This window comes from Balaenoptera musculus, chromosome 3, assembly GCF_009873245.2.
Source record: "Balaenoptera musculus isolate JJ_BM4_2016_0621 chromosome 3, mBalMus1.pri.v3, whole genome shotgun sequence".
Classification (NCBI taxonomy): Eukaryota; Metazoa; Chordata; class Mammalia; order Artiodactyla; family Balaenopteridae; genus Balaenoptera; species Balaenoptera musculus.
This window is the reverse complement of record NC_045787.1, coordinates 60,184,824-60,211,855: the sequence shown is the minus strand read 5'-3', so window position 1 is coordinate 60,211,855 and position 27,032 is coordinate 60,184,824. Positions and strand designations below refer to the sequence as shown.

General features: G+C 34.0%; 1 protein-coding gene across 1 annotated transcript in view; it reads left to right on the top strand.

Annotated features, from left to right (window-relative positions):
• The window catches only part of TBCA (tubulin folding cofactor A), a 100,631-nt gene extending 75,126 nt beyond the window's left edge, over positions 1-25,505 (top strand). The window contains exons 2-4 of the mRNA XM_036846922.1: positions 8,803-8,908; positions 22,651-22,737; positions 25,231-25,505. Coding sequence (XP_036702817.1) covers positions 8,803-8,908; positions 22,651-22,737; positions 25,231-25,311 — 274 coding nt within the window. The 3' untranslated portion in view covers positions 25,312-25,505. The remainder of the gene's footprint in view (positions 1-8,802; positions 8,909-22,650; positions 22,738-25,230) is intronic.
• The last annotated feature ends 1,527 nt before the right edge of the window (positions 25,506-27,032 follow it).

Here is a 27,032-nt window from a genome sequence, read left to right as displayed (position 1 = left end):
CCCTGATTTTTTACTTTATCACTATCTACAACTCCTATTGGTTATCAGGTTTATCTTCTTTTCCCTTGATGTTCATTTCCCTTACTTTTCTCTTTTTAATTTTATATCTCTTTAATGTAGGCTTTGATATGCTTATTAATATTTCAACAGTGAAATCTGGTATACTGTTTTCTTTGACTAAGATGAAATACTAAATAGTAGGCTAAAATAGGATAGATTGAATTAATATTTGCATTTTGTTTATGACTACTAATAATGAATGAGTAAGGTAGGTTATCATATCAGTAGAAAAAGGAAGTATTCATCAATAAATGATCACTAGTTTACTGGAAAAGGATTTAGTCTAATTTCTCCTCAGACACTATATATTTTAAATATTATGTAATAAGAAAATAATATACATCTATAAAATTTATGAGTAGGGATGTTCATCACAATATTATTTATATGGGGATGACCTAGATGTCTAACAGCATTTAATAAGCTGTCATACTGGTATTATGAAATGCTTTGCAGCCGCTAATAGCTATATTTTCAAAGAATATTTAATGAGATTGGAAATGGTACACTATCCCATTTATTTATTTATTTATTTATTTATTTATATACAGTTGTCTCTTGAACAACATGGGTTTGAACTGCATAGGTCCACTTATACATGGATTTTTTTCCATAAAGATGTACTACATTACTATTTTTGATCCATGGTTCAAGGGCGCAGAACCAGATACAAAGGGTCAACTATAAAGATATACATGGATTTTTGACTGTGAGGAGGATCAGCATCCCTAACCCCTGAGTTGTTCAAGGATCAGTTGTGTGTGTATATATAATATAAATTTTCGCACATGTTTAAAAAAAAACTAGTGAAAAATATTCAAAATGTTAATACAGGTTTCATAATCCCTTATATGAAACTGTTGGGCCCATATGTATTTCTGAATTCCAGGTTTTTTAGATTTTGGAACACTAATAAATGCATTTACATAATAGTGTCTAGAGAAGTACTCTATAATCAAACACATTCATATTTCTGCAGTGAAACGTGATTGTTCACATTAAGTAGAATACATAAAGTCTATAAATATTTTCATGTCAGTTGAGGTCACATTTTGCTGGTAAATGAGTTTATGCCAAACTTAATTTTTTAATTCTAATTTTTTTTAATGTTTTTGGAATTTTAGAATTATGTCCATTTTGGATCAGTAGTAGTTAGCTTGGGCAATGAGATTATGACTGATTTAAAAATTTTATTCTTTATAATTTTTCAAATGTTCCTGTACTTATAGGATCATATGCATATGTATGTTACAGAAAAATATTTTAGTAACAAATTTAAGAACTATGACTATATATACTTGAGTTAAGTTTTCTTATTAAATCTTAGCCTTTCCTAGAGAAAGGAAGAAGAGTCCAATTCACCAGAAGCTATTCATTCATAGATTTAACAAATACTTATCCAGCAACTATACTATATTAATAAACATAGATAACCTTATAAGTTTTCAGGGAAGTTAATATTTCAAACATAATATAATACCATTTCACACTGTTCTTATTGTCAGAAATTTAGTAACTCATACAATTCCAGTTGTTCACCAGGATGCCAAAGAGAAGCAGGAAATTTCATATACTGCAGGTTGGGTATCAATTGATACAACCATTTTGGAAAGCAATTTGATAATATATAGTAAAGCTGAAGTTGTGTATATACTCTCTAAAACCTCTTCCATGTCATGTGACTTGTCTCGGTACATTGATTTATACTGTTTGAAGGTGGAACTTTTTCAGTCTCTCTTGCATCTTGCCTTAGCATTTTATTTATTGTAATTTTACACGCTGGTATTACTGGGTTCTCACTAACTGTGATTTTTTTTCTTTTGGGGAGCAGTACATTTGCTATTCAGTAACTTCCTGAGCCTTTTCACAGTATGGCTTTTTTTTTTTTAACAAAAACTTTACTTATGCTAGTTTTGATATTCTAATAGTCATGTAAATATTCAGCACCTTTACTTGTCAAGTATGATACATAGTTGACTGTCTTGTCAATTTTGCTGAGGCGATGACTGCTGTTTTCCATGGAGAAGTACATGGAGTAGGATGACTAGGATTACCAACCAGAGCTGTCAGTGGATCTAGGCATAGAATTTATCTCTTTCATTGTATGCTTTCTCAGAAATCACTGTATTTTTTTTATTTCTCAAATTTTGTGAATCATTTTTGTTCCACTTCAGAATTGTCTTATGTATCTCTTTAAATTGAAAATGTTAAAAGGCAATAGTGAGATTTTTAGACTCAACATTTCATTCAGCAAACATTGAGTGTCTACCATGTGTCAATCACAGATCAGGAATACAGTATGAATACAACCTAATCCCATCTTCAAGGAACTTAAGACCTAGCAAGTAAGACTTGGTTTCAGTGTAGTGTGGTAAATGCTAAGATGGTTAAGTAGGGGTTGGATAGAGTTAAGTCAAGGTCTTCTAAGTCAGGGGTCAGCAACCCTTTTTTGTAAAGGGCCAGGTAGTGTATATTTTAGACTTTGTGAGCCATATTGTCACAACTACTCATCTCTGCTGTCATTACGTGAAAGTAGCTATAGAGGATACATAAATGAATGAGTGTGGCTGTGTTCCAATAAAACTTTATTTATGGACACTGAAATTTGAATTCCCTATGATTTTCACATGTCACAAAATATTTTTTAAATATTTTTAACCATTTAAAAATGTGAAAACTATTTATAGTTCTCAGACCATACAAAGACAGATGGCAGGCCAAATTCAGCTCACTGGCCATAGCTTGCCAACCCTTGTTCTAGGTTTTTGAATTACAGGATATTGTTAAATGTGCTTCTTTCTGATAGCTTATCCAGTCCCAGCTACTTTCATTTACTAGAGGAGTTTAGTAACCTGTCATCTTTAGAAATATTGAAAGTCTCATTGCTAATCCCAGTGGTTTCTGGTTATCCCTGATATTCTGAATGCTAATTGTGATTCTATTAAGATAATAAAAACAACAATAATAGCTCTACTGCATTAATGATAGCAAGTTTCCCAGCCCACAGGTTCTAAACTCAGTTGCTTACAGGGTCGAGTAAAAGGCTTGAGTGTTTGAGAAACAGGGAGTCGTATGAGTTGGGGCACAGTGAACAGCAACACATGCCTCATCTAAAACAGTCAACAGCCACTACTTAGTTCCATCCAGTAGTAGGATGCAGGCCTAATATTCCCTTATAAAAAACATCTTAAGAGAAGCCAGAAATCCAGACTTAAATCTCCCAGTTGTTTAATTTGGTAACAAATATGTTTGGTTTTTTTTTTAATTCTTTCTGTGAATAAAATAAAACCATCTTTAGGTCCCATTTAAGCAGGCTGGCAACTTGCCATCTCTGTCCTAGCATTTTCTATGTCAAAGGAACTTTTACAGAAATATCTATAGTGATATGCATTAATGATTTTATTTTGAAATTTTAAACCTCAGAGGATATTTTTATCTTAATACTGAAAATTACTGTTAAAGCAGTTTTAAACTATAAGTCAAATGCAAATTTCTATACATGATGTTCACATGTTCAACTCTCAATAAGTCCAGGTTTGAATGTATCCGGTACTACTTACAGCTTTCCCCTATAGCTGAATTTATGGTCACAAGCTTTTTTTCTTTTTCTTTTTGTTAACAACTTTATTGTGATGTAATTCAGATACCCTATAAATCACCCACTTAAAGTCTACAATTAGTTTGTTTTTAGTATATTCCCAGAATTGTGCAGCTGTCACCACAGTCATTTTTAGAACATTTTTATTACCCCAAACCCTTTAGCTATTACCCTCCAAATTCCCCCATCCTAGGCAACCTCTAATTTACCTTCTGTCTCTATAGATTTACCTATACTGGATATATCCTATAAATAGAATCATACAATATGTGGCCTTTATGTCTGACTTATTTCACTTAGCATAATGTTTTTAAGGTTCATCTAGATTGTAGCATGATTCAGTACTTCATTTCTTTGTATGCCGAATATTATTCCATTGTATGATATACCATATATTGTTTGTCCATTCATCAGTTGATGGACTTTTAACTTGTTTCCACATTTTGCCTATTATGTATGCATAATGCTGCTATGAACATTCATGTACAAGTTTTCATGTAGACATATGTTTTCATTTCTCTTGGGTATATACTTAGGAATGGAATTACCGAGATATATGGTAACTCTGTGTTTAAGCTTTTGAGGAATGGCCAAGTTTCCAAAGCAGTTGCAACAATTTACATTTCCACTAGCAGTGTTTGGTGGTTTCAGGTTTTCCACATTCTTGTCAGCAACACTTGTTATTATCTGACTTTTTGATTATAAACTCCTCATGAGTGTGAAGTGCTATCTTGCTATGGTTTTGATTTGCATTTCCCTGATGACTAATGATGTTGAGCATCTTTCCATGTACTTATTGGGCATATGTATATCTTCTTTAGAGAAATGTCTATTCAGCTTGCCCATTTTTAATTGGATTTTTTAAACTTATTTTATTATTATTATTGAATTGTTCTTTATATATTCTAGATACAAGTTCCTTATCCAGTATATGATTTGCAAATATTTTCTCTCATTCTGCAGTTGTCTTTTCACTTGCCTGATAGTGTCTTTTTTTGGCCACCTGGACCCTCAGCAGTGAAAGTACAGAGTCCTAACCCCTGGGCCACCAGGGAATTCTCTGATAGTGTCTTTTGAAGCACAGAGTTTTTAAAATTTTGATGAAGGCCAATTTTTTTTTTCTTTTTCTTGTGCTTTTGGTGTCATATCTAAAAAGTCATTGCCAAGTCCAGGGTCACCAAGATTTACCTCTATGTTTTCTTCCAAAAGTTTTATAATTTTAGCTTTTTAGATCTTTGATCCATTTTGAGTTAATTTTTGTGTATGGTGCAAGGTAGGGGGGATGGTGGAAGTCATAGGCTTTTAACTTCAAAAATCAAACCAAAGGTAAAATATCTGAAAATACTAATAAATAAATACACAAATAAGTGGCAAGAGATACATGAAACAAGATTGCTGAAATATTAATAATTGTTGACTGAGTGATGAGTACCTGGGGTTTATTATGCTATTTTCTCTACATTTTTTGTTTGAAAATATCCATATAAAATGTTCTTCTAAATATCAAATTTTTTTAGATCAATTTATTACAGTTTCTTACTATCATTAATTGCAGGCTTGTCATTTGTATCTTTAGCATGGCTTGGTGTTGGGCTGTTAGTTACTAGATGGCCATAAGTACAAATTCGGTTATAACTATGAAAATCTTATTTACCATATGAGAAACTGTAAAATCAAGATATCAAATTAAGCTAAAACTTTTTATCCCAAGGTTTCTTAATTCTTGATTTACCCCCAAATTTTATTCTATTTAGAATTTTATGAACAGTATATTTAAATGTGTTGTATGCAGATTTGTGTAAAGTTTATAGATTACTACAGTGTACTTCTCAAACGTGTGTTGAGAGGCAGCTGTTCTGGAGAATGCTGAGTGGGGGAAAGTTCTTTTTTGCCTCAAGTAAGCTTGCAGTTGAACAAAATTAAACTGATTTTCTTACTACAAGATTTCTCAGGACCCTTTAATGTGCAAATACGTATCATAAATTTTTAAGATTTGGCAAGCAGTGTTTTTTAAGCTTTTTTGACTACTCATGTGCTATGGAATAGTTTGTAAAACACTGGCCTGCATATTTAAAATCATGTTATGTCCGTACATAGACAGTTAAGTAGTTTGTTATCATTTGATTATCATTACCTAGATGGCTGTCATTTCTTAAAATTTCTCCTTATGTCTATCCTTTTCTGTTGCTTCTTCTTGTTTCTTTATTTTACTCTTATATATTTGTCTAACTACTAAAAGTGACCAAATTTTGAACTTGCTATGTTTCTCTGTAGGTGTGGGGTTTGTAAGACTAAAAAATATTTTCAGGGCTTCCCTGGTGGCACAGTGGTTGAGAATCTGCCTGCCAATGCAGGGGACACGGGTTCGGGCCCTGGTCTGGGAAGATCCCACATGCCACGGAGCAACTAGGCCCGTGAGCCACAACTACTGAGCCTGCGTGTCTGGAGCTTGTGCTCCACAGCAAGAGAGGCCGCGATAGTGAGAGGCCCGTGCACCGCGATGAAGAGTGGCCCCCGCTTGCCGCAACTAGAGAAAGCCCTTGCACAGGAACAAAGACCCAACACAGCCAAAAATAAATAAATAAATAAAAATAAAGGAATTCCTTTAAAAAAAAATATTTTCAGTTAATTATGCCTTTAAAATATAATAAGTTATGACTTTATATTTATTTGTACTTGTTATTTTAATAGCATTTGAAAAACTAGCAAAAGATAGCAATGTTTAGAGAATTACAACTATTAGGTATATTTTGGTATCTTTCTAATTGAATTTTGCTTTATTCCAGAACATATAGAAAATATATCCAAAGGAGTAACTAGCAGACTTTAAAATCATTCAGAATTGTGCCACTCAGAGATAATTATAAGCATCTAAATTTTTTTGATAGAAGTAATACTTATACATGGGGAAAAAAAACCCTGGAACTTTATTGAGAGGCATAAAATGAAAGCCTCTCTATTTACCTCCCAGCTGACCATCCCTACCCCAAATCATTAGGGCTTTTCTCCTCAGGTAACCACAAATAGTAGTTTCCCAGGTATCCTTTGTTATTTGTTTCTTGAATATCCTTTGTTGTTTGTTTATATTCATGGCAACATAAAATTTATGCCTATTTTGTTTTGTTTTTCACTTTGAGATATTTTAGGATGAGAATTTGAAGGTCACATATTATATTCTACTGTAAATACTGTTAACTTTTTGTTATGTTTCTTTCCATCTGTGTCACTAGTGCAGGATCATGAAGGACAGGATGAGCCTTGCTTGCACAACTCAAAATTCCAAACTGGAACATTTTAGTATTTTAATATTTAGTATGCAGTTTATGTGGTGATTTAAATCCAAACTAAAGCTGACTTAAAAGCCTTCCAAGTAGTATGACAAAAGATTTTTTAGATTTGTGAACTTATGTTAAGTCCTATTAGAATATGAAAATTAAATTGTCTTTTGAAATACACTTAAAAATCTTCATTGCAAATGATTAGACAAAAGCCATGCTCTAATATGATTTTTAATTCCATCCCAGTAACATAGGTCTAGAAGTAAGTCAGCAAGCCAGATGGAAAAAGCTGCTTTTAATAACTATGGGACTGTGAAAGTTTTTTTCTTCTGTTCCTTAGGAAATATGTATATAGGAACATTAGTGTTTTCTTGGACTGCACTTTTCTTTTACATTAAAACTTTGATTAATGAGAATTAGGGGAGATTGCACTGTTATGGTTAATTGAAGTTTGGTTATCTGAGGAATAATTAGTAGAACTTCGTATTGCTCTGTTGTTCCTTGTTGTTGAAAATCTTCCTGATCTCTGTCAATACCCTTTCTTGCTTTAGCAATTAAATACTTGTTTGTTTCCACTATTTGTCTGTGAGAGAACCATGTCTAAATTATATATCCCAGTCCCTCACACAGGAAGGTCAGACACAAAATTAAGTGCATAGTAAATACTTCTTAAACACTTTGGTTGTTGAAAATAACCTAGTTTTTCTTTGTTTTGGATTTGGCATGCAATATACTTGACTTTTCTCAGTAAGCTGAGCTTTTACCATTATGTTGTTTCAGGTACATGTATAAAAATTTGGATAACATATATCAGTTAAAAAAAGACATTTAGAGCCACAAAAGGCCCCGAATAGCCAACAATATGGTACTGGCCCTAAAACAGACACACAGATGAATGGAACAGAATAGAGAGTCCAGAAATAAACCTACACTCATATGGTCAATTAATCTATGATAAAGGAGACAAGAATATACAATGAGGAAAAGACAGTCTCCTCAATAAATGATATTGGGAAAACTGGACAGCTACATGCAAAAGAATGAAACTGGGCCACTTTGTTACACCATATTCAAAAATAAACTCAAAATGTGTTAAAGACTTTAATGCAAGACCTGAAATCATAAAACTCCTAGAAGAAAATATAGGCAGTAACCTCTTTGACATTGGTCTTAGCATTTTTTTTTTTTTTGGTTACTCCTCCTCAGCAACGTGGATGGACCTGGAAGGTGTTAATGCTAAGTGAAATAAGTCAAACTGAGAAAATACCGAATGATTTCACTTACATATGGAGTCTAAAAAACAAAACAAAACAGAAACAGACTTATAGATACAGAGAACAAACTGGTGGTTGCCAGAGGGAAGACGGGTTGGGGACACAGACAAAATAGGTGAAGAAGATTAAGAGATACAACTTTGTATGGTTACAGATGACATATGGTTATTGCGGTGATAATTTCATAATGTATAAAAATATCAAATCACTATATTGTACACCTGAAACAAATATATTATTAATGCAATTTTAAGTAAATAAGTAAAGCAAACAATATAGAAATGTTAGTATATAATAATTTTGAATGTTATTTTTAGATTGTAAATACAGTTACTATAATGGAATGTTTTTAATTAAAAATTTAAGAATTCTATGCTTTGATAGATTGACTTGCTTTAGGCAGGTATAAAACTTAAGGTCATGAGGTTCATACATCTGTGGCTAACATATTTTTCTTCCCCTCCCTTCTCCTCCCCATCTAGTACGTATGCTTTTTAAAGTATACTTTATATTTACAGAGTTTCTTTGTTTTTTCTGGTCTGTTGCTAGAGAGAAAGTTAATTCTCTGAAACAGTTTTTGGTTTATTTATAGATTGGTCAAAGAAAAAATGATGTATGAGAAGGAAGCAAAACAACAAGAAGAAAAGATTGAAAAAATGAAAGCTGAAGATGGTGAAAATTATGCTATTAAAAAGCAGGTAAAATTATATCTTAAATAATAACAGCTAACATTTACAGAATACCATATTAACAATGGATTAACAGCCCTCTGAGAAGGTCCTACTAAAGGTCCTATTAAAATCTCCATTTAAAAATAAGGAAAGTTACCATCTAAAAATAAGGAAACTGAAACACAGGTTAAATAACTTGCCCATGGTCATCCAACTGCTAAGTGGCATACCTGGGATTTGAACACAGGCATTCTGGCTCTGGAATCTGTACTCAGCCATTAAGCAGTACTGCCTCTCCAGTTTTAAGTATTAAATATAAAATGGCCTAGTCTTATAATTAAATATACTTATATTTACAGATATTTTTCCCAAACTGATGTGAAGACCACCAAAATTATACACACACACACACACACGCACACACACATATACACATTATGCATTTCAGTGGCTACTTCTGATTATCCTCATGACAAGTTTCAGTCTCCTTAGCATTGTATACACAGCTCTTCTTAATTGTGGTACCTCCTTATCATTCCAGCCTCATCTTTTGCCAGTCCCTATCTGGACCTCTTAGGTCCTGCCTTTTAGTTTCCTGAACAAGCCCTTTCTCCTTTACCTCTGAGATATTGCATATGTCTGGGACATTCTTCCTACTGGTCCTGCCTACCCTCTCCTTTTTAATTCCTACTTATTCTTTAAACCTCCTCTACACTCCACCCTAACACTGAGTTAGGTGCCCCTCCTCTGTGGTTTCATAACACTTTATTTATTCTCATCATAATATTTAATTTATATTCACTCCTGGTTGACACTTGTTTTGTAATTGCTTGAGAAAATAGAGGCTGTCAAGGGAACTTATATTCCCACCACAAAATCTATCAATCTACCTGCACCTGTACCCATACTACCCACCTTCCTTCCTGTTAGAGTGGATTGTGTGCCTCAGCCCTTGTTACAGCCGTCAGTGACATTGTTATCACTTCTTTCTTACATAACCTCTACAGCATTTGACACTCTCCTTGGAATGCTCTTTTATATTGGCATCTTTGATAGAATGGTCTCCAGGTTTCACTGCCATTGTTTCTCAGTCTCCTTTGCTGAAACTCTCCCTCTCCCAGCTCGCTCTCTCTCTCCCATCTCTATGTGTCTCTTTCTCTATCTTTAAAAAAAATTTTTTTAACCTTAAGAGTTCTAGCTACAATTCCTCTCTAGGTAATCTCATACCATCCTTTAACTTTAAGTACCATCTTTATGCCCATTCATTTGTTTGCACAGCAGATATTTATTGAACCCCTGCTACTTGCCAAATACTGTTCCAGGCACTCTTTTAGACATGGCATTAAAAACAACAACAAAACAGAAAAACCCAGAATTCCTGCTTACTTGACATTCATTCTGGTGCCAGTATCTCCCAAATTTCTATCTCTGGACCCAATCACTCCAATATATATCAGTATATTCAACTGATCACCAATTTGACATATCCCTTGTGTGTTCAAGATAAGAATCTTGGTCTTCCCTCAACCCAGCTCACCTCCCTGAAACAAGAAGCTAGTCTTTCTCTTGTTTCCCCCCTCTCAATAAATGGTACGTCTACTTATTTAGATACCCAAACCAAAACTTATGGGTCTTCTCTTGATCACCAGTCCTGTTTCTTTTTTCCTTCCATTTCTTTCTCTACTGCCACTATCCTAGTCCAGTCCACTATCACTTCATGCCTGTACTACTGCAAAAGCCTCCTGGTTGATATCCTCTTTGTCTCTTGATAACTCTCCATTCCTTTCATACCACAGCAGCCAGGTTGATCTCTTTAAAAGGTACATCAGATTACTTATCCCTTTAGTTAAAACCCAGTGTCCAGTGCATTTGGAATAAAATCCAGATGACACTAGGTAAAAGGAGAATATAAAAGAGCTTATACAGATTATATCTCAAGACTTATTTTTTAAATCATCTTTATGAACTCACAGTGGTTTTCATCATATAAATTATGTTACAGATGGTAATGCACACTTAACCCAGACTTAATTAAGCAAAATTAATCACTTAAAGTGGATTTTTCTGTAGGTAGTTGCTTTCTGTTGTGCACAAGGAATGCAGTGGCACTTGAACTGTCTCCTTCTTCAGGTTATACAAGAAGAGAACTTTCTTATTTTCTTGAGCTTCCAGGAGAGCCTCCCTTCCTCTATGTATGATCTAGCAAAGGACATTCGTGTGTCAGATATTCTTAAATTGAGAGAGGATTTGTAAACAGGTGTGCAGATATAGTATGTCCCCCAAAATGTTGACTTTTGTAAACTAACTGCCCTTCATAAGGATTTACATATGGAATGTAACTTTTTGATTCTTAACATTATGTTAAATGCTTTTTTAATATATACTTCCATAAATATTCATATCACTTTTGTATCTCTCTCACTTTAAGGTACTGTATTGTTTTCCCACATCTAGTGAGAAACATTATAACATAGTGTATCACTTATTTCACCCAAGTCCTTCTTAGACCCCATCTGGTTTATTTTCCCACTTGTGTAGTTAGTGACCTTGTTTAGTTTTTTCTTTGCCCTGTTCGTTTCATCACCAATAATGTATTTTAAAATAGTCCTATAGCTAGAATATGAGTTGTAAGTTACTTGGAATGGGGACTGTGTTTCCTTTCTAAATAAAATTCTGCAAATAATGTCACAGATTATCACAGAATCTGTTTTATTTCATTTGTATTTATATATTGATTATCTTTCAGTAAAATTACTACTTGATAGGTAAGGATTAACTCTTTATTGAATCCTGTGTTCTAATTGTTAACTTAAAGATATTAACTACTCACATATATATGGAATCTAAAAAAAAAAAAAAAATGGTTCTGAAGAACCTAGGGGCAGGACAGGAATAAAGACGCAGATGTAGAGAATGGACTTAAGGACACTGGGAGGGGGAAGGGTAAGCAGGGGCGAAGTGAGAGAGTGGCATGGACATATATACACTACCAAATGTAAAATAGATAGCTAGTGGGAAGCAGCTGCATAGCACAGGGAGATCAGCTCAGTGCTTTGTGACCACCTAGAGGGGTGGGATAGGGAGGATAGGAGGGAGGGAGACGCAAGAGGGAGGGGATATGGGGATATATGTATATGTATAGCTGATTCATTTTGTTGTACAGCAGAAACTAACACACCATTGTAAAGCAATTATACTCCAATAAAGATGTTAAAAAATAAAAAAATTTTAAAAAAGATATTAGCCACTTACTGGTTATATCATTGACTACATATGCAGATGTAAAAGGGGAAAAAATTTGTTCAAAAACCCTTTCTAAACTCAACCATGTTAAAATTCTTTTGTCACAGTGGTCATGGTTTATAACATGATATCCTAGATTCATAGTCAGCCTAGTACTTAAATTCAAGAATACCAACCCATATCTAATTACAGAGCAATAAGTTTTTTTGTTTTCTGATATTCTCAACCTGCAGTGTATACAGTTGTCAGTTGCAGTTTTGTTTCAGGGTCTCATGAAACCTTGTCTTTAGCCCAGCCTACATGCTTTTCTCAGTTCCTTTTCCTAGCTTAGCTTTGCGGTGGCCAGCCATACATGTTTTTTCTTATATGCAAGGGGAGTTGCGTTGCCAGAAGCACTGCTCTTTTCCTAATTGCCTACTACTTTAAGGTCAGGAATTGTTTCGTGACATTTGCTGATGCCCCTCATAAAAAATATGGAAGCCAAGTGCCAGATTTTGTGGGTTCTCTACTCTTCTCCCTGTATTTCCTCCTCTTCTGAGCTAAATGCCATCCCCAGTCACTGTGCACTACCTTGGCTTTTCTCTCACTTGGTTCCATTTTGCTCTGGCTTTCCTAGATCTTCTGAACCAGCCCTAATATTTTATAACATACACATACAATGCTGTCTCTTGGTCCCTGTCAAACTTCTTACCTGAAATTGATTGCCAAAATTGTTCTCTCTTGCACTGGGCTTAATTTTAGTTGTTTTAAAATAAATAACTAGGCAGAAGTTTCAGGACCGTAATAAGCCAAAATACCAGTCAAAGAGTTATTCTATAACACAACATTCAAATGTTGACTAAATATTGATTTTAGCCTTTTGCTTATGATATTCCTCTTTTTCTCCAATATCCTCATCCCCCGATTAGGGATGGTTACAGAGGATTTTGCCCTCAACTGGTGAAGGTATTCTCATCTTTTTTTGGTTTTTTTTTTTAAGCCTATTCTGGAACAGAAATGATTGGTAATAATGACAATCAAACATATCTCAGTTATTTTACCTAAGGCATGATGCATTTCTTACCTTCCAGAATTAATATTAAAGGACAAACTGGTACAATTTTCAACAAAGATTTCTCACAAAAGCCTTACATTTATTACATATAATTGCAGTATTGTGAAATTTTTGCACCACATTTTTTGTGATTTACTTGAAACATGAGTTAACGTTCACAATTTGATATTTCTTTTTCCTAAAACTGAAGGGGAAATTTTTTCATTAAATATATGGAAAATAATAGGAGGTTTCAGTCTACAAAGAGGAATTTGACCAAGGGTCTCTTACATGGCTGCAAGAAACACCAGATTTTTTTTATCAATAAGTAAAATTTTATTGTCTCTTGGTACATATAATCAGGTTTATAAATGGTGTTCTATTTATACACTTGCTTTTTTTGTTTTTTGTTACAGACTCACAGGGAGTTGCAAAAAATTTTCAGGGAAGTCTTATATACCCTTTACCATTCCTTTTACAATGTAGCATCTTGCATAATTACAGTATCCAAACCATGAAACTGACATTGGTACACCACAGAGCTTATTTACATTTCACTAGTTATACATGTGCTCATTGTGTGTGTGTATAATTCTATGCAATTCCATCGCATGTGTAGCATGTGTAACTGCTACACGATCATGATGGAGAACCATTCCATCACAAGACTGCCTTTTGCTATCTCTTTATAGCCCCTGTCCTCTCCACCCCTTAAATCCTAAATAATTAACACTCTTTAAAGAATGTTATATAACATGGAATGGAATCACACAGTATGTAACCTTTTGAAATTGACTTTTTCCACTTAATAATTTCTTGAGGTCCATCAAGGTCATTGAGTGTATCAATAATTTGTTCCTTACTGTTGCTGAGTAGTGTTCCATGGAATGAATGTACCACATTTTAACCATCGAAGGATACTTGGATTGTTTCCAGGTTTTGGCTGATACAAAAAAGCTGTTATGAATGTTCATATTCAATTTTTATGTGAACATAAGTTTTCATTTTCTGGGATAAATGCCCAAGCAATTGCTGGGTCATATTAGTACATTTTTTGTTTTAAAAGAAACTACCAAACTCTTTTCGAGTGGCTGTACCATTTTACGTTCCTACCAATGATGTTTGCATGGTTTGACTTCTCCACATCCTCACCAGCATTTGGTGTTATCACTGTTTTTAATTTTAGCATTTAGCCATCACCTACATGATAAGTGTGTAGTGATAGCTGATTGTGCTTTTAATTTGGATTTCCCTAATAGCTAATAATGTTGAACATCTCATTTGCTTGTTGCCCGTCTGTATATCCTCTTCAGTGAAATGTCTGTTCATGTCTTCTGCCCAGTTTCTAAATAGATACTTTATTTTTTTACTTTTTTAATTTTGAGAATTTTTAATATTTTCTAGATAAATGCCCTTTGTTGGATATGTGGTTTGCAAATATTTTCTTTTAGTCTCTAATTTGTCTTTTTACCCTCTTAACACAATCTTTTACTGAGCAACAGTTTTTAACTTTGAGAACACCTCATTTACATCTAATGCTTCCTTTTGTGAATCATACTTTTGATCTCAAGTCTAAGGCCTCCTTGCCTAGACCTAGGTCCTGAAGATTTTCTCTTTTTTTCTAAAAGTTGTGTGGTTTTATGTCTTACATTCAAGGCTTTGATTGATTTTGAGTTAATTTTTATGTAAGGTATGAGGTTTAATTAAAGGTTCATGTTTTTGCCAGTGAGTGCCCAGTTGTTCCAGCAGCATTCATTGAAAAGGTTATCCTTCCTCCATTGAAATGCTTTTGTACCTTTGTCAGAAACCTGTTGGACTTATTTGTGTGGGTCTATTTTGGGGTTCTGTTCTGGTCCATTAATCTGTGTCTAACCCTTTACCAGTACCACACTATCTTGATTACTATAGCTGTATAGTGAACCTTAACACAGGGAAGACTGAGCCCTCTCAGTTGCTTTTCTTTTCTTTCAAAATTGTTTTACCTATTCTAGTTTCTTGGCTTTTCCATAAAAATTTTAAAATAAGCTTGTCTGTATCTGTAAAACACTTTGCTAAGATTTTGATAGAAATTGCATTAAACCTATATAGATCAACTTGGGGAGATCTGATATCTTTACCATGTTGAGTATTCCGATCAGTGAACATGGTAAGTCTCTCCAGTTTATTTAGGTCTAACTTTCATAAGTATTTTGTAATTTTCAGCATACAGATCCTGTACATGTTTTGTTAGATTTAAACCTAAGTGTTTCCTTTTCTTTGACGCTATTGTAAATGGTATTGTTTTTAGTTTCAGTTTCCAATGCTGTATTTGTTGTTAGGTATAAAAAAGTGCAGTCAATTTTTTGTGTGTGGATCTTATAACCTGTGACCTTGCTGACCTCACATATGAGTTCTGGGAGTTTTTGGTAGATTCCTTCTGATTTTCTATGTAGACAATCATGTCATTTGCAAATAAGAACAGTTTTATTTCTTTTAAATCTGTATGTCTTTTATTTCTTTTCTTGCTTTGTTGCCCTGGCTGGAACTTACAGTGCTATGTTGAATAGGAATGGTCAGAGTGGACACTCTTACCTTGTTCCCAGTCTTAGGGAGATAGTTTTTTATCATTACATAAATATTAGCTGTAGGGGTTTTGTAGATGGTCTTTTTCAAGTTGAGGAAATTCTCCTCTATTCACAGTTTTGCTGAGTATTTTTGTCATGAATGGGTTGGATTTTGTCAAATGCTTCTTGTGTGTCATTTGGTAAGATCACATGATTTTTCTTCTTTGGCCTGTTGATACTGTGAATTACATGGATTAGTTTTCAAATATTGAACCAGCCTTGACTGTGTTATATAATTCTCTCTTTTTTTATTTAACATTTTTATTGGAGTATAATTGCTTTACAATGGTGTGTTAGTTTCTGCTTTATAACAAAGTGAATCAGCTATATATATACATATATCCCCCTATCCCCTCCCTCTTGCGTCTCCCTCCCACCCTCCCTATCCCACCCCTCTAGGTGGTCACAAAGCACCAGTTGATCTCCCTGTGCTATGCACCTTCTTCCCACTAGCTATCTATTTTACATTTGGTAATGTATATATGTTCCATGTCACTCTCTCACTTCGTCCCAGCTTACCCTTCCCCCTCCCCGTATTCTCAACTCCATTCTCTACGTCTGTGTCTTTTTTTTTTTTTTAATTTTATTTATTTATTTATTTATTTATGGCTGTGTTGGGTCTTCGATTCTGTGCGAGGGCTTTCTCTAGTTGTGGCAAGCGGGGGCCACTCTTCATTGCTGTGCGCGGGCCTCTCACTATCGCGGCCTCTCTTGTTGCGGAGCACAGGCTCCAGACCCGCAGGCTCAGCAATTGTGGCTCACGGGCCTAGTCGCTCCGCGGCATGTGGGATCTCCCCAGACCAGGGCTCGAACCTGTGTCCCCTGCATTGGCAGGCAGATTCTCAACCACTGCGCCACCAGGGAAGCCCTACATCTGTGTCTTTATTCCTGTCCTGCCCTTAGGTTCTTCAGAACCATTTTTTTTCTTTAGATTCCATATATATATGTATTAGCATACAATATTTGTTTTTCCCTTTCTGACTTACTTCACTCTGTATGACAGACTCTAGGTCCATCCACCTTGCTACAAATAATTCAGTTTCGTTTCTTTTTATGGCTGAGTAATATTCCATTGTATATATGTGCCACATCTTCTTTATCCATTCATCTGTCGATGGACATTTAGGTTGCTTCCATGTCCTGGCTATTGTAAATAGAGCTTCAGTGAACATTGTGGTACATGACTCTTTTTGAATTATGGTTTTCTCAGGGTATATGCCCAGTAGTGGGATTGCTGGGTCGTATGGCAGTTCTATTTTTAGTTTTTTAAGGAACCTCCATACTGTTCTCCATAGTGGCCGTATCAATTTACATTCCCACCAACAGTGCAAGAGGGTTCCCTTTTCTCCACACCCTCTCCAGCATTTATTGTTTGTAGATTTTTTGATGATGGCCATTCTGACTGGTGTGAGATGATATCTCATTGTAGTTTTGATTTGCATTTCTCTAATGGTTAGTGATGTTGAGCATCCTTTCATATGTTTGTTGGCAATCTGTATATCTTCTTCAGAGAAATGTCTGTTTAGGTCTTCTGCCCATTTTTTGATTGGGTTGTTTGTTTTTTTGATATTGAGCTGCATGAACTGCTTGTAAATTTTGGAGATTAATCTTTTGTCAGTTGCTTCATTTGCATATATTTTCTCCCATTCTGAGGGTTGTCTTTTTGTCTTATTTATGGTCTCCTTTGCTGTGCAAAAGCTTTTAGTTTCATTAGGTCCCATTTGTTTATTTTTGTTTTTATTTCCATTTCTCTAGGAGGTGGGTCAAAAAGGATCTTGCTGTGATTTATGTCATAGAGTGTTCTGCCTGTGTTTTCCTGTAAGAGTTTTATAGTGTCTGGTGTTACATTTAGGTCTTTAATCCATTTTGACTTTATTTGTATAATTCTCTTAATTGCTGAATTAGATTTGCTAATATTTTGTTGAGGACTTTTGCATCTAAGTTTATGGGAGATAATGGTCTTCAGTTTACTTTTTTTTATACTGTATTTGTTAGGTTGGGAAGTGTTCTCTCTTTTTTTTTCTTGAAAGATTTGTGTAAAATTGGTGTTAAGTGTTTAAATAAAGATTGTCCAGTGGAAGCATCTGGGCTTGGAGAGTTCTTTTTCAAGAACTTTTTAATTACAGATCCAATTTCTTTAATAATTTTAGAACTGTTAAGTTTATCAGTTGAGTTTTGGTGGTTTGTAGTTTTCAAGGAATTGGCCCATTTCTTCTAAGTGGTTGAATTTATGAGCATTATGAACAATATTATAAAATTACTTTTAGTATTTTTTCTCCTTTTGTTGGTTGTGGGGTCTGTATTGACATTCTGTATTTTGTTACTGATATTGGTGATTTGTGCCTTCTTACTCTGTATTTGTCAGTCTTAACTAGAGGTTTATCAATTGTTTTTCCAAAATAAAGCTCTTTGTTTCACTGCTTTTTTTTCCTCTGTTCTTTTCCTGTTTTTAATTTCATTGATTTCTGATTGTGTATTTATTCTTTCCTTTCTTCTGCTTGTTTTAGGTTTCTTTTGCTCTTCTTTTTCTAGGTTCCTGAAGTAAAAACTTAGATTTTTAATTTGAGATCTTTTCTCTTTCCTAATCTAAGCAGTTAGTGCTCTAAATTTCCCTCTCAGCACTGCTTTAGCTGAATCTCACAAAAGTTGACATGTTGTATTTTCATTTTCATTTATCTATGTATTTCTCTGTTCCCTTTGAGACTTCCTTGTTAACCCATCAGTTATTTAGAAATATGTTTAATTTCTAAGTGTTTAAAGGTTCTCCTGCTATCTTTTTATTATTGGTTTCTAATTTTATTCCATTATAGTCAGACATGTTCTGTGTGTTATTTCAGTACTTTTAAATTTGTTGAGGTTTTTGTTTGTTTTGTGTTTGTTGGGTTTTGATCCAGGATATAGTGTACTGCAGAGAATGTTTCATGAGTACTTGAAAAGTGTTTGTATTAATCTTTCATAGGTAGAGTGTTCCATAAATGTCAGTTAGATCTTCTGGTTGATGGTGTCACTCAGTTCTTTTATATCTTTGCTGATTTTTTCCCTCTAGTACCTCTGTCAGTTGCTAAGAGTGGGGTATTGAAATCCTCAACTGTATTTGTGGATTTGTTTGTCTCTCCTTTTAGCTTTACCATTTCTTGTTTTATGTATTTTGAAGCTCTTTTGTTTAGTGTATACACATTTAGGATCACTGTTTTCTTGGTGAATTGATCATTTTAATATCCCTTTGTGCCCCTCATAATTTTTTTGCTCTTAAGTCTATTTTATCCAATATTAATATAGCCAGTACTGCTCTTTTTTTAATGTTTGCATGATGTATTGTTTTTCCATCCTTTTTTTTTTAACCTGTATTTCATTATGTTTGAAATGAGTTTCTTGTAGACTGGTTTTTAGCTGGTAAATTTAGACCATTCATATTTAAGTAATTATTGATGTGTCAGGGCTTAGAGCCCAGATTATTTTTGACTCATAGAATTCTTCTTACATCCTTAACCATTCATCAATAACCACAAAACACAAGTCAAATGAATTTCTTTCTTTCTTTTTCTTTTTTTCTTCACGGCATGGTGACTGGGTCCTAAGAGAAGTGTTTTCCAAAAGTGATGAATCCAGGAGGCCCATGCGGAAGCTACAAGGCTTCTTAAGACCCAGCTTCAGGTCTTCAGTCCCAGAATGCCATTTCTGCCACATTCTGTTGGTCACACAGTGCCAGACCAAATTCAGTGCGGGAGGTGACTGCACAAGGGTAGGAATACAAGGCAGTGAGGATCATTGGAAGCTGTCTTGGATACTGACTGCCACTACCACTAATTCACATGCTGGAGTTGAAATCAGAATTATGGGCTATAACTCACCTGTTAACTAGCTAATCACTTTGGGACTCAACTTTATCATTTGTAGACTGAGGAGGCTGGACTAGATGACCACTTACGTCCCTTCTGACTGTATGATTCACTATTCCTCAGAGTATCTTTATATCTTTTTTCCCCAGCTTTATTGAGGTATAATTAAAATTGTATATATTTAAGGTATGTAGCTTGATGGTTTGATATACATATACATTGTGAAATAAATATTCACCACGTTCAAGCTACTTAACATATCCATCACCTCACATAGTTACTGTTTTCTTTCTTTCTTTCATCAAATGGATTTCTTAACTTGTTTATTATCACATTACCATTTTGCTACCATGTAAAAGGAAGGACTTAACCATTGTTCCAGTAATCTCTGAACTACTCTAGATCTCAGTTTGACAAACTAATGCAGTTACCATTGGTTCAGAAGCAGCCAGTATCTAATATTAGAGTGTCTATAGATTATTATAGGTATAGCCAGGCCTGGGTGAATGATCTGGATCACTAAAGAAGCTAGAAACCTTATCCCAGTTGATGAGTACCAAAAGGACTTGACATCGGCTAGATTATTTCACACACTCTTCTTTCTGAAAAAATAAAGATCTGCCAATAAGGCTTTTCCTTTCCAATGTATATATGTTTTGATTATAAAAAAAATTAATCATATTTTAGGTCAGTAGTTTATTCATTGCTATAATGAGCCTTGCTAAGCCTCCCCCAACGTCAGCTTTACCTGAATAACTTGCCCCCAAAAAATCATAACTTGTTTTAAAAACAGTAAGATATCAGTAGGACTGCATCCTGTTGCGTTCTCCTGAGTTCCTTGTACCTGCATATCTGTGCCAAGATTCTTACTTAACTTCAGTCCTGTCATAGTAAGCACTAGAATGAACTGACAGTTTATCCACATATTTTAAACAGAGGCCCCATTCATTCGAATGACTCCTTCCCAAGGGGAACACTTTGAATGATAATACTTTTTTAGTTTATTCAGGTATTTGAAGGGTGTCTTTACTGTATAATCACACCTTATATACTGTCTTTTTAAATTATTCCTGACAGTTGTAATTCATTGTAGGAAGGTAAAGTATATGATTTATGGCCTTGATTAAGATGTGGTTTACGGATTCCAAATCATAGTTACCACTGTACTGTATGCCTTTGGCTCCCTGTGGCATGATCTTCTTGAAGCAGTGTTAAGTGTTTATTTTCATGTTTATTCTTCCATATGGATTGGAGGATGAGACCTTCTCTTTTTCGTCTTTGTATCCCCTATACCTGGCATCTTGCAAAATATACAGTAAGCTTATTGTATGAAATGAGACTGGTGTATGGGACAGACTGAGCTTTGGCCCTACTTAAGTCAGAGTCCTGTTTTGATAGACTAATTGAGTTTTGCTCTATAATAATGGATAGAACAATAATGACTAGAAATTATTTTGGACAGCATTGTTTAAGGTTCATTTCAGTGACAACACTAAAGCTTGCCAAACAAATTTTACAAGTGTACATTTTGGCTTATCATGTGTTTGACCAAATTCTTTATATTCATTTCATCTTGTTTAATTCCTATAAGCTATTTTCAAGTGGAGTCCATAGGGGAGGAAATATGAATCGCTTACCCATTGAAACGTCCCTGTCACTGATTTTTCACATGTATTCAAACTAACCAGTTACACAAAAATAAATTAGTGGTAATGATTGAATATTTAGGCATAGTATGAATAGCTGTAAAATAAAGTCATGATCCTGTGTTTGAAATTTTCAACATGTGCCTTATTAGTAAAAGAATTACAAGTTCAGCAGTAGATTTCACCTGAGAAAAGAGATGTGGATAGAGAGCATCCTTGTATATTATAATTTTGATTTTTATTTACATTGTGAACTATGACAAAACTTTTGGGAAAAGGAAGAGGTAATGGGATTTATTAAAGTTTCTATTAGAATGTAGTATGATTACCATTAAATTATGTCTTTTGTTTTTATGTGAGCTAGGTAATAAAGCTTCTAGGTTAAAGTTTAGATTTTGCACTCATTTAACCAAAGGTATTTGACCAAACATTACTTTTTGGAAATAAATGTTTTAATGATCACTGTGTCTCTTTCTGAGACTAGTTAAGGAAATAAAGCTTCCTACTTCCTTAGGAAAAAGACTTATTTGAGGTCCGACATCTGACACTAATGTATTTACCCTCTTATTGATTGGGTTTCCCAGTCATCTCTTTGATTTTTTTTCTTTTTCTATGATTTGATATGTTACAGTCCTTCTTCAAACGATGGATTTTTAAGTCTAGAAATATCCTCCAAAATAAAGATTCCTGTTTTTAATTCTGTAGTGTCTGTCTTCAGGAGGAATAGACAGAAGTGGAAGTTCACATTCAGAGGGGTGCCAGGTTGGTAATTTGGATCAAACTCCATGGGGAGAATAATCTCTCTCCTAAAATGAGGCACAGGGATAAGTAATAACTTTTTATGCATGATAAGCATCAAAAATATGAGCCTGCTGGTCTTTGCTTTTCATTTTTCTTTACCTCTGTCTTTCAGTGAGAACCTCCTGCAGTGTGCGCACGATGTGATCAATAACTCAATAACTTTTTTCATGCAGTAATTATCTCCGTGTGATATTATCTGAACACTGTTTTTCTTTATTACTCAAAAGATGCAGGAGATATTTATATAACCAGCTTATCCCATTTTGGATAAAGGTGCTTTGTGACAGCAGGAGAAATAGTTTACTTTAAATAGCCTTTTTAAATAAATGCTCTATGAAAAGCTTTTCGAGTTAATTTTTGCTTAGCATGAGAAGGTGATTACCAAAAAGGTTTAGATGTAAAACTTGTACTTTGTATATTTTACATTATGATAGTCATTCTTTCTAACTTATAATAAGCACAATTAAAATTAAAATATTGAACAGTTTAACATAACAGTAACTTTTTTCTGATTCCTCTAAATCATTTTATATATTTTCAGAGGTATGAGCTAAATGCGTAAGTTCTACCATTTCTGCATGTCTCACAGAGATTCTCATTATAGGCAGAGATCCTGCAAGAGTCCCGGATGATGATCCCAGATTGCCAGCGCAGGTTGGAAGCTGCATATACTGATCTTCTGCAGTTATTAGTAAGTAATACTTATCCGTCTTATGTTTCAATTTTTCTTCAGTCTAATACATGAAAGGCCAAAATTTTAAATGTTTAACACTGAAAGCTAGTTGGTGACATTTTGTTTACTTGCTCAGTGTACCAGTTTATTTTTAAATAATTAATGGAGTTTAAGTGGTGTTTTAAGTTATACCTCCAGTAAAAGTACAGTGTCTAACATGTTTATTTATTTAAACTTAGTTAATTAAATATATTTGAGTTATCATGGTAGGTATTCATAGTACTAATACTGTCCAGCAATATCTTGAATGATTTGGTTTTCACACATAAAGATCTTTTTTGACACATTAAAGGTGAGTAGTCTGTTTGAAATTTTAAAAGATCCAAATGTTTCAAATGAATTTGGGCTGTTTTAAAAAGGATTTGGGGGCTTCCCTGGTGGCGCAGTGGTTGAGAATCTGCCTGCCAATGCAGGGCACACGGGTTCGAGCCCTGGTCTGGGAAGATCCCACATGCCGCAGAGCGACTAGGCTCGTGAGCCACAATTACTGAGCCTGCGCGTCTGGAGCCTGTGCTCCGCAACAAGAGAGGCCGCGATAGTGAGAGGCCCGCGCACCGCGATGAAGAGTGTCCCCCGCTTGCCGCAACTAGAGAAAGCCCTCGCACAGAAACGAAGACCCAACACAGCCATAAATAAATAAATAAATAAAAATTAAAAAAAAAAAAAAAACTTATTAAAAAAAAAAAAAAAGATTTGGAATTCTTTCCAATTCAAACATACATCGATTTGAGAGAGTAAAGAAAACCCTGTACAGTAATATTTAGGCAGTCCTCTCATATTAACTTGGAGCTGTATAACACTCTTATCATACTTGCTGGTATAAATGTCTTGTGATACAGTGGCAGAATCATTTTCTAAGAAAAATGCAAAGTCATCTTCTTTTTTATTTCTTAATAGAGATAAAAGCATAACACTATATACCAGCCGATTATTATTGCTGTTTGATGATAATTTGATGAATTCTATCATTTCCTTTATTAACCTCATTTTATGTTTCTAGTTCTTGAGCTAATATTAATTACCAGCTACATAGCTGTCTCCTGATTCATAGTTGTTCCCTATATAACAAAAATAGTGTGAGGCTTTTTCAGTATGATCATGTATATGTATCCTTGGAAAGAGAATGAGATTTGTTTTCCCACCAAAATAATATTAGGACTAAATCTGTAGAAAAAAAGAGAGAAATACTTACATTTTACTTTACTTTTGACACAGAACTCATATTTACTATAGGAACCTTTTAAAGGCAGGAAAACTCTCTTTAAAGCCAAAAATGAAGCTATGGTTAAAAGACAGATGAAATAAAAGATAGATGAAAGCAGGAAATAATTACTCTATTAAAATATTACCCAAAACAAAAGCATCATTTGTATTTCCTGAAAATTGAAATGCTTTTTTCTCTCATGAATATAGTAGCTGAGAAAGTAATAGAAACTGCTTGAAAAAAATAATATTGTCTTTGGATGATATATTTGTGTGTGAGGATATATTCAGCAACGTCTGTACCCTCGAAGAGCTTATATTTTCTGACAGAGAACAAAGACATAGTTTAGGTGTAATACAGAAGTTTAAGAAATTCTTACTTGTAGTCTGAATTAAGCAAATCCTCAGTCTTTTTTGCTTTAAAGTTTCATATTAAATACATATACACACACTTTATTCCCTCTGCCCTGTAACTGTTTGTATATATCCATCTTTTATTGCCTTGACTTGAATTGCTATTGCTTTATTTATTTATTAAAAAATCAAAATTTGCTATGCACAGTAACTTAGATGATATTATTTCATTTCTCTGTTACTGTTACAATATGTTAGTAAAAGTTTTCTGTGTAAAATACCAAGGAAAGACTCAATCTTTAATTGTCTTTAATCAGAAAATGAAAGCTGTCAGGCTGTTTCCTTGTAGTAGCGTATATAATACTCAGTACCAAGCAGACAGTTCACTTTTCTGATTCAAAGATTGTACTTAACTCTGGTGTGACACCAGTAGCCTTCTTTGTCATTGTGAGTAGTTGGAGGATTATTTTGGTCTGAATGTCATCATATATGCAACACACTAGTAAATAATTTTTTACTTTTAGTGCATTACTAATAATAACTCCATTTGTATGGTGATGTGTTGACAAAGTGAGAATACAATGTTTTACAATTTTTTCTGAGGTTTTAATTTAATTACTTAATGCCAGTAGCTTTAGATGACCATGTTTTTCACTTATTGTATGAGTATATACAATGAAACAAAACCAAACCTGTTATTTCTTCCCTTACCTGTAATGAAAGAACAGAATTGTTCTTCAGAAATCTGTGGAATTATACTATATTTAGGTGAGGCTTGGGATCCTTTTTGTTTTAATTTTTGAGCTGCTTATGTTGATGGTTTGTAATATCTGAGTAATTAAAGTACTGACGTTCGAGAAGGATAAATCTAATTTTTATTATATTTAATTTCAGGAGAGTGAAAAAGACTTGGAAGAAGCTGAGGAATATAAGGAGGCACGTTTAGTACTGGATTCAGTGAAGTTAGAAGCCTGAAGGTTTTCTATACAGGGTGTTTTTTTGCATTAAGTCCTGAGATCCATTCCACAATTCATTATTTTTGACCACTGCTATGTGTTCAAGTAGTATGAGAATGTGATTCTTTTTACGCAGTGCATCTGTTTTTCTTTGCCTGATTTAATGTGTCAAATAAATGAGTTCATCTAATAAAATTGCTTCTTTCATACTTTACAGCATATTTTAATTAACCTTTTATCATTAAGTCATAGCCATTTTTGACAGAGAATTAAAATCTGTTAAGTCCTATTTAAAGTCTAGATATTTTGCTGCTTAAGCATGGATTAAGTTAAAAATAGATTCCCTTTTTTTTTTTTTTTTTTAGATAAAAATTCAAATTTTGAATATTTTATTCTGAGTAGGATACAACTACCAGGTGAGAAAGTAAGAACCTCTCTATGGATACAGCCTTACATATTTATTTCTTCACAGTGAAAGTCCAACATTTCCATCACTATGAACTAATGAGAAACATATAAATCTTTTTCCAGAAAGTCAGATTTATACAGAAAACACCAACCATTTAGATCTTCAAGAATAAGATTCTTATGAACAATAAAGAATTGAATTGTATTTTAAAGGAATAATGGCTGTTGCCAGTGGTGTGCTGGGAAATGTTTAATGGCTTTTCAAAATGGGAAGGGAACCTCTGGTTTGTAGCTTTTGCTGATTTCTGTAGTGTAAATACTCCCACTGTGACTGATTTCAAGCGACTAACGTGACATCAGCCAAACAGAGCTGGGAAGATACAAGTCAGCTATAGCATGCGCTGGCCATAGCCAAACCTGGATTGTCTTGATTGACAAGAAAAGGGTATTGTTGCATCACAAAGCTTTTTCCCAGTACTACTGTAAATCCATAACCTAATCATTTGAGTTTATTTCCCAAAAATAAATGACAACTTTAGTTTTCTTATATTTCTAGAAAATGTATATGAGCCTTATGTCACCAACCTAACATGAGCCATGATCTAATGAAGCAAACTAGTAATAATAACATTTAAACTTTAAAGCTCATAATTGAAAAAATAAGAGAACTTGAATTTTTGCTGCTATAAAATACATACTTGTAGTATGGTGGGTCTGATTTTGGAAATTGCAAATGATCACTAGAAACTATAACATTTCTTGAATCTGTCAAAAAGATCAAAGAGAAAAATAATACTATTCTTTCCTAATGTTATTTCTGAAGGCTACTCTGTTCTAAAGCACAGAATGTATCATTTATAGAATAAAACTTTTACACATTCAGAAAATTACTTCATCAGAGAATAACATATCTGAAGCATTTCTAAATTGAAATGTCATCATTTAAAAACATATTACAGGGATAGAGAGGGTGGGAGGGGGAGACGCAAGAGGGAGGAGATATGGGGATATATGTATATGTATAGCTGATTCAGTTTGTTATAGAGCAGAAACTAACACACCATTGTAAAGCAATTATACTCCAATAAAGATGTTAAAAAAAATAAAACATATTACATGCAATTTTTAAAGTATTTGAGGTAGAAGAGGGGACAAGTGAGGAAATAAAAATTATAACTGCAACGTAAAATTTTATACTAAGGTTCACTATTAGAGATTTGAGTACCAGGAGAATTGAACTCTTCAGATTTAGATTATTTTGTGGTTGGTATTAAGAACAGAACAGGTGGGCCTTTCCTGGTTTGGGGCTTATTTTGTTGTTTCTGGCATATT